The sequence below is a fragment of the Urtica dioica genome, chromosome 4 (assembly GCF_054948205.1).
Source record: "Urtica dioica subsp. dioica isolate 48M chromosome 4, U.dioica_male_clone48M_v1_H2, whole genome shotgun sequence".
Classification (NCBI taxonomy): domain Eukaryota; kingdom Viridiplantae; phylum Streptophyta; class Magnoliopsida; order Rosales; family Urticaceae; genus Urtica; species Urtica dioica.
The window spans coordinates 16647898-16656996 of NC_142759.1; the positions used below are offsets into that span (position 1 = coordinate 16647898).

The 9099-nt window shown below is 35.6% G+C and overlaps 1 protein-coding gene across 2 annotated transcripts; it reads left to right on the top strand.

The window, feature by feature from the left end:
• The first annotated feature begins 2211 nt into the window (after nt 1–2211).
• On the top strand, nt 2212–8683 carry LOC149400885 (casein kinase 1-like protein HD16). Of its 2 annotated transcripts, XM_089611595.1 has the most exons (19): nt 2212–2433; nt 3258–3422; nt 3514–3725; nt 4405–4530; nt 4627–4700; nt 4803–4872; nt 4977–5032; nt 5135–5206; nt 5290–5384; nt 5527–5590; nt 5729–5858; nt 5983–6201; nt 6277–6407; nt 6624–6798; nt 6906–6996; nt 7183–7340; nt 7449–7637; nt 8010–8112; nt 8238–8683. In XM_089611595.1, the coding sequence occupies exons 2-18, from the start codon at nt 3314–3316 to the stop codon at nt 8067–8069; spliced, it is 2031 nt and encodes a 676-aa protein (XP_089467721.1). In that variant the 5' UTR covers nt 2212–2433; nt 3258–3313; the 3' UTR covers nt 8070–8112; nt 8238–8683. The 2 variants fall into 2 exon arrangements, with proteins under 2 accessions (XP_089467721.1, XP_089467722.1); XM_089611596.1 differs by lacking the exon at nt 2212–2433 and having other exon boundaries at nt 3246–3422.
• Nucleotides 8684–9099: the final 416 nt, after the last annotated feature.

Consider the following 9099-nt stretch of genomic DNA (forward strand, 5'->3'; position numbering starts at 1 on the left):
AGCCTGGACTCAGCGTTGTACAGGTTTGATTTTTCTTATGGCTTTGTATTTGAGATGTTCGGAGATGTGAAATTTTCAGGAGATGTTCACGTTGTCAGATGCTCTAATAAAATGTGAAATTTGTTAACGTTTTCAATATTTCATCTGTCTTGATAATTCTGTTGAGAAAATTTAGGATCTCACGTTTTTGCGACTGGGTTTCCATAGATGTACCCGATTAGTTAGAGAGATTTTAGGAGATTAAATTCTGGATTTGACAAATGCATGAGGATATTTCAGTAATTATATACCAGGAGGCTTAAACGATTTTTCTAAAAGCTAGAATTCCTAGCTTTTGTAACTCACGTACATTTTCAAAAAGCGTTTTTGAAATTTTTTCTACAAACGGTTTTACCAAACACACGGACTGCAGTTTTGTTTTTACTAACAACAAAAACCGGCTTGGAAAAGCTGTGCCAAACACGCCCATTATTTTCTTTTTCAAATTTTTTTTTTTTTTTCGACTATGTTTCAATAATCCAGACTGATTAGATCTGACTTTTGTACCTTCCGACCTTTAATCGAAGTGGTTAGTTTCTTCATATCTGAATCTCAGATCTAAGATATGACTTTCTTTGCGCGTGGATCTCAGTTTGGCAAGATCACTATAACTGCAATCTGCGAAGGCAAAAATCGGCGTTTCCGCTTGTGATTTGTGTAGTAATCTGATAATGACTCCTTGCCTGTATAGACGGTAACCCACAAGTTATTTTATTGTATTAATGATTGTTTGTGATCTACTTTTCATCTTTTTCATGTAGAAGTTTTTGAATTTCCTTTGCGCTATTGTTGTAATCTAAGTTTTTTTTGCTTTTATCAATATTTTTATTTGAGGAGCCTTTTTATAAAATAATAATAATAATAATAATAATAATAATAATAATAATAATAATAAATAGACATACAATTTAGAAAATCATATTTTTTTTTCAATTTCAATATTGAAATGGGACATGTTTTTTTTTTAATTTATTTATTATGTTATGTATATAGATATACTACTGTGAATGGCTCACGTTTTCAAACATACAAAAGTTGAATGCAGCCCCCAAAAAAAATGTTGGTAAAAGAAAATTCCACCGGATTAAATCTAAGAAAACACGTGGTAAAAATGATTTCATAAAAAAAAAAAATCCAGTGAGAACTTAAACAGAAAGTTAAGTTATTTTTTTATTCTTTTTTCTTTATTATCTTCTTTGATTAATAAAAAAATTAGATGGAACTCATTAGAAAAAATAATTGTGGAGCTCGAGTTGTTGTTTTTATCAAAGCTCAAACTCAAATTCGATGTTTTTGTTTTATAATAACAATAAAAAAAAAAAGATTATGAACGCTCTATTATCAGTTTGGCTCACTCAACATTCCTTTGCACTCTACATAAAGTTTCGTGCTTTCTAAAAACCAATAATATTCTGTTAGTTGCCTTTGGTTCTTCGTTGTACTAAGATTTAAATTGCAAATTGCACGTTTGACTAGTAATTTCGAAATATATAAAAAGAAATTAAATTGGATGATAACGGAAAACTCTAAAGACTTCTAAAACGTCAACATAGAGTGCGAATCGTACGTACTGCACCCAAAATGAAATAATAGTAATAATAATAATAATAATAAAAAGTCGACAAGATGTATTTAATTACTCGTCTTAAAATATTATAGTATCAATTGAATCAAAAGATGCCAGTAAACTTCTCTGAAAGAAGAAAAAAAACACGTTAATTTGGTCCATTATTAAGAAATTTCAATAGTTTAAAACTTTAAATAAAACTTAATGAACTCAAATTCCACAAAATTAAACGCCCCCCGATTATCGGCAACCAAACCACCCACCCCTAACGACGTTTTCACATAACCTTCCTCTGAGGAAAATAAAAAATTTATATCAACAAAAATATCGTAAAAATATCTTCTTCAAACGACGTGTAGCTTTTTGTGCCAACGAAAACAAACAAAACGACGACGCGATCAAAATTCCAATCCTCGGTCCCAAAGCCAATGATCGAGTCACACGTGGAAGTCTTGTTGCGCGGGTCCCAGTAACAGAAGTCCGGGGAGCAAAATAGGCTGTGGAGCCACGGTACAGTACGACGCGGACATGGTAAGACCAGTACAATCCACAAATCCAACCACTACATGTCACTAGCCAAACCGTCTTTCACCATTTCTCTTTGCCGTTCTCTCTCACTAACATCAAGTCACCGACCGTCAAATCTTCTTTCATTTTTTAGGCTTAACCTCGTCGGCTTAGAGCTTCACTTATAATTATTTAATATTATTATTATTATTACAACCAATTTTTTTTTTCCCCTAAAGTTTAAACGTTTCTCTCATTCATTCATTCATTCTAAAACTACTACAAGCTACGTTTGTGTTGGTAAAGTTCTCTTCTCTCAGGTATCGTAAAAACTATCGTCATCTACTTTTATACATGTGTGGATGAGAAACACATAATTTCATTTCTATATTGGTGTTTGCATTGCTGTGTTCGAATCTGCATGCGTGTATGTATTGATACTTTTCTTAGTTATCAAAATTGGTTCTTGACTTCTTATTCTTTGGGCTTTTTGATTGGATGATCGCTCTAACCTTTTGGATTGCCCAATGAAGGTCGGTGTTGATTTTCGATTGGATTGATGTTTTCGGTTTCTTTGATTGTTTACCGTTTGAGATATTTTGATTTTGATTTTTCTCTTCCACAAGTACTCACTGATTGCGATTTGCCTGATTGGTTTTGGTTGCTTTCGCTGATTCGCCTTTTCTGTTGTAGCATCTTTTTCTTTCTTGTTAAGCCGTTTATGGTTGTGGCTGATTTTGATTTTCAGCTAAGCAACAATGTTAAATGGCTAGGGTTTGGATTGTGTAGTTCCTGAAGCTAGAAATTGTTGTTTTGTGATAATCTCAGATTATTTGATGAGTAGAAATACGTTTTGGTAGTTGGAGATCAAATGAGAAATGCGTTATAAGATGAGGCAATGTAGAGATATGTAGTGGGTTTATGATTGAATCTGCATTTTATTGGAGTTTCTTCATTGTTTGTGAGTTTGAAATGTATTGATTCTGTTTGGATCAAACTTCCTTATGAGTGAGAGTGATCCTTCAAGTGATTTATCTGTATTCTCTTTCGACAAGAAAGCTTCTTGGTGCCATAGTGCCGACAATAATTCGCTTAAAGTTTGTATTTTATAGATTGTAAAGCTTTTCGGTTTCTGATTCTTCAGAGCTTTGTGAGCTGACGAAAAAAGAGCTCAAGATTTCTCTGTTGTATGAAATAAAAATGGCCGATGCAAGAGGAGGTGTTCGGCGATCGAAGAGGGTTAATAATAACATTACACCAGATAACCCTCCTGTTCTAGTTCCTCCTCCTGTCCCTAATGCTCGATTAGGTTAGGCTTCTATAAAAACATAATGTTGCTTATTTTAGTAGTTGTTCCGACTTGAGCCAATTGCAATTCAGCTATGTTTAAATGCTTGCAGCGCCGGCCAGTAGAGGCAGAGGAAGAGGAGCCCGAGGTGCGAATCAAAACAAGAACTCGAAGCCGCTTGGGGCGGGTTTCGGTGGTCAGGGATTTGCTGGATTAGCGGCCGGAGATATATTTGCCGTTCGTGACGAGTTGGTGGTTCACAAGAGCGCGGAGAAATTGGCAGTCGCTGAGGATGATGGGACCTCAAGTCCCCTTCCTGAAAGGGTTCTCTCTCTCTCTCTCTCTCTCTCTGGCCTTCAGTTGTTCTTGAGGCTATGTTTGGAACACGAATTTTATGATGGAAAAGGAAATTTAAAGGAAAATGTGAGGGAGAATTAAAATGATCTTTTGTGTTTGGATATCTGATGAAATTTTGAGGGAAAGAGAGTCCCACATGCGGCACATGAAGGAATCAACATCCCATATGTGCAAATGTGCTTTTGGTTTTCATTTTCCTCTCATTTTTCCAAGGAATATGAAATCCCAATTTTGGTCAAACACTTCCCTCAAATTTTCTTTGACTTGAGTTTTCCTCAATCAAAACAACATAAGAAAAATATAATGCATTCTCATTTTCTCCCCCTCAGACTTTCCGGCTTCCAAACATACCCGTATTATCTGCGTTTTGATTTCAGTTAGTCAATGATTTCAGGTCTTGATGTAAAGTATATGTCACATATGGTTTAGAGACCTATGATCAACTTGTATGTACCATCAATTTTGCCACTTTTAGTTTATATAGTCTGTTCTTGTATAGGCTTTGCATTCAATTAAAGAGCTGTGGAAATCTAAAGCACAATTCTCATAAGGATCTTTTAACTCTTGCAAACTCGAATTCCAAATTTTGTTTATGGCGCTGCTTTGTGATCTAACTAACTAACTAACTAACGAACTAACTACTCAGGTGCAAGTTGGAAACTCTCCTGAGTACATGTTAAACGGGAAGATAGGAAAAGGGGGTTTTGGACAAGTACATATCGGAAGAAGGGTCAACGGTGGCAATGGAAACTTTGGTCCTGATGCCCTTGAGGTCTCACCTCTCAATCCATCCATTTATTTTAGTATACGTAATTATGGAAGTTAATTAGATATCTTATAAATATGTTTGCTATATCACCTTTCTTAGGTTGCTTTGAAGTTTGAGCACAAGAACAGCAAAGGTTGTAGTCACGGACCTCCGTATGAATGGCAAGTGTACAGGTAAAGAAATTACAAAAGAAAAAAAAGTTGAAGAAATCCTGCCATAGTTTTGTTACCTAACTGTTTTTTTTTTTTTTTTTGGGGTTTAAAATCATAATGAAGCAATCTCAGTGGTTGTTATGGACTTCCCTCTGTCCATTACAGAGGCCAACAGGGAGACTACTATATCTTAGTCAGTTTCTATCCTATCTGTATTTTCCTTTTAAGTGTTAACTTTTCTTTGAGAATGTTTTTGCCTGTCAGAATATGTCGATAACATTGTTATTACTGAAATAGGTTATGGACAGGCTAGGACAAAGTCTGTGGGATTTTTGGAACACCAACAATCAAATGTAAGAATCTTTTGATTGATCGAGTGTAGTATTTACAACCTTACGCTATTTATTATACCAATATCTTTTACTTTGGTAACGTTTATTTATCCTCCTTTTAAGGCTATCTGAAGAAACGGTTGCTTGTATAGCCGTGGAAGCAATATCAATTTTACAACAGCTTCATATCAAAGGGTACTTCTTTAAACATTCTTCTTGTTACCTTTTCCAATTTACTTATCTCTGATCTTTATCTATGTTACTTTTACGGATTTCAGTTTTGTGCATGGAGATGTTAAACCTGAGAACCTTTTGCTCGGTCAGCGTGGAACAGATTCCGAGAAAAAGCTTTATATTGTTGATCTTGGTCTAGGTTTGTATTTCATTTTTTATTTTATTGTTTCCTTTGATAAATTTCGATATAAGAACTGTATAGAGATTATAATATAAGGTGTTTTTGCTCATAAATTTCTTTACAACTGACATACTTTTTTTTTTCTTTTTCTTTTCATCAGCATCGAAATGGAGAGATTCGTCTGGTCGCCATGTTGATTATGACCAAAAGCCAGACATATTCAGGTAAGCTCTACTCCTTGACTGAGGTTTTCCATGGTGGATATTCAGGATTGGAGATGATTGGTAGAAGAACATGTATAATCGGGCTGATCATAAAGTTGAAATTGTTAAATTTTTTATTTTTTTTATTTTCATTTACAGGGGAACAGTACGCTATGCAAGTGTACATGCTCATTTAGGTAGAACAGGAAGCCGGAGAGACGATCTTGAGTCTCTAGCTTACACATTGGTCTTCCTACTCAAAGGAAAGCTGCCTTGGCAGGGTTACGCTGTGAGTCTATTACTCTTTTTAAATTTTTCATTTCGCATTGGAGCTTGAAATATTTTTCCTTTAATAAGTACGCATCCATTTTTCTTCATTGTGATGATCTGTGGGAATATTTTTTGGGATACAGGGAGATAATAAAGGGTTTCTTGTATGTAAGAGAAAGATGGTGACTTCTCCCGAGAATTTGTGCTATTCGTGTCCCTCTCCTTTTCAGCAGTTCCTCGAGATAGTGACCACCATGAAATTTGACGAAGAACCTAACTATTCAAAGCTCATATCTCTTTTCGATGGTGTCATTAATTCCAATGCGTTGTTACGACCAATCAGAACCGACGGTGCAGCAAAGGTGGTTCAGCTTATTGTCGATTGTCTTTTAAAAATGGTTTATTTTCTGAATGATTGTTGAATCTTCATAATACAGTTTGGTCAAAAAAGAGGAAGATTGCTAATGGACTTGGAAGAATTCGAGCAACCCAGGAAGAAAGTCCGACTAGGTAACCCAGTTACTCAATGGATCTCCGTGTACAACTTTAGAGCAGCGATGAAGCAAAGGTAATTGATGCGCTCCTAGTTTCATTCTTGAAAATCTCCTGCTACAAATGCACTTTTGACCCATGAACGAAACCTTAGAAATGTTGCAAGCCACACATTTTTTTTTCTTTTGGTGACTGTATGTGGTCTTTCTCTGACTACCAAGCCAAGAAAGGGAATTGGAGAGAAATAAAAAGGCCTTATTGGGAGTTCTAAAAGTAAGGCTATGGTTTACAGGTATCACTACAATGTATTGGACTCGAGGCTTCAACAGCACGTTGATAAAGGAAGGGAAGACGGGCTGTACATTAGTTGCGTATCATCGTCGTCGAGTATGTGGGCTGTTGTCATGGACGCAGGAACGGGTTTCACATCGCAGGTCTATGAGATATCCCCCATCTTTTTGCACAAGGTTTGTACTTTCCGATGCATCTTTTTTCCTCGCAAAACCTCCCCTTTTAGATTTTTTTTATGCACCGTGGCTTAGGCAGTAAACTTACCTTTTAATCATAACTTCAGGAGTGGATAATGGAACAATGGGACAAGAATTACTATATCACGGCCGTCGCTGGCGCTTTGAACGGCAATGCCTTGGTAGTGATGTCTCAAGGTAACATAAATCAATTTTTTTTTCTTCGTTTGATTCTATTTCTCTAGCTTTATGAGTTTGAGTTGCTTTGTTTTGTTTCGTTGTGGAATGCTTGTTGAATGATCAGCTAATTGTGGTCCTTTATATTTTCTTCATAAGCTGATCAATGTCTGTGTTTCTCTTATTTTCTCTCGTTTGTTTTCTTAGGTGTCCCTTACACTCAGCAATCTTACAAAGTAAATGATGTTTTTCCATTCAAATGGATTAATAAGAAGTGGAAAGAGGGTTTCTTTGTGACATGCATGACATCGTCTGGTAACAAATGGGGCATTGTAATGTCCCGTAATGCAGGTTACTTGAATCAGGTATACACTTTTACCCACATGTATTATACATATATTTCTATCTCATCGATTACAGTAACACTCCGAAGTTGAAACCATCTCACATTCTGTTTGTGTGTGTTTTATTAGGTCGTTGAACTCGATTTTCAGTACCCAAGTGAAGGCATCCACAGAAGATGGGAAAGTGGGTATCGAATCACCGCAGTCGCAGCAACGCCGGACCAAGCTGCTCTCATTCTTAGTGCACCCAAGAGGAAATCCACCGATGTGCCCCAAGAAACTCTTCGCACTTCTGTTTTCCCCGCCACCCACGTCAAGGTAAATTACTCAAATTTCACACCTGATATTTGATGGGGTAATTATTTTGAAACACTATTGTTATCTTAATGGATCTTTTAGCTATATAGCCATTTGACTTATAGCTATGTACAATAGGTAACCTTTTTTTAATTTTCAGTAAATAGCCACCTCAACTTATTTACGGCACTAAAAAAGACAAAATAAACCCAAAATATGCGGGAATGTTTTTGGGTATTTTTGTCTTTTTTAGTGCCGTAAATAAGTTGAGGTGGCTTTTTACAAAAAAAATAAAAAAGTTGGCTATCTAGCAATTCTTAGATTTTCGGTGGCTTATTTGGCTAATTTTTTGTATCTTAATTGTGTTGGACGATGAATGATGTTATATGGCAGGAGAAATGGTCGAAGAACCTCTATATTTCGGCTATATGCCACGGAAGAACGGCCACTTGAATTTTCAACCTTTGAAGACGGAATCTAAGCCTAGTATAGGCAGGTTTGGATATTTTTTTTCACGTCTATATATTTATATCATTTTTTTTATTAGTGCACTCAGATCCTAGTGGCGGAATTATGAATTTGACCAAGTAGCACTGATTTTATTTTGAAAAATGATTACAGGTGATATTAACATTTTGTAAGGGTTTTTGGACGAGACTCGTTTGTTCTCAAGAACTTCAACAAGCGAAAGATGGTTTTCTTGATCTTTATACCGCAAAAAATACGTGTTATGGTAAAGAAATCTTGAAACGCAAGAAAACATCTTTCCAACTAATCTTTCTGATACAGCTGGCATAAAATTGCTAAAGAAAAAAAATGAACAAAGAAAAGAAAGAAAAAAAAAAGTCTGTACAGTCCAGAGAGAGGTGGAGGTGAAATCTCTCTTTAAGAAATTGCAACTTTGGATTAGTTCTGAATAGTGAATTTCAGAAAAGGAAATCTTCGTCCCTTTATTTTATTCATCCATATATTTACCTCTCTAGAGACAATTATGTATCTTCTTGTCATATTAATTGGCTTCAGCTTCTCCTCATAATTCGGCAATGAAAATGTTGTGTTGACCTTCTCTCATTTCCATATTTGTGAACTTAATTTACTTCAGTATGTTGTGAAATCTTGGAGTAGAAAAACAGGATCAGACAGTGCAAAATGGTCTTTGCTTCACATGCAAAAGTCGTAGAACTCTTTTCTCTCTCTACACGTGATATTGAATTGCAAGTGTCAAGATCGGCACACTGTGTCACGTGATTCAGAATCGGATCCATAAAAAAGGACGGTCTTGACACACTCTACCATTATTTCCCACTGAATGATATTGTTAGGATTAGGATTGTGTAGGCTCAATGAGATTGCATATTATAAAAATGTGGAAATATCAATGATATACCTCAATTTGGATACTATTCTACCCGACTTTTCTCAATTAAAATTATAGGCTAAATATAGCTCAACTCTTACATAATTCCGTGTCTAACTAAGAAAA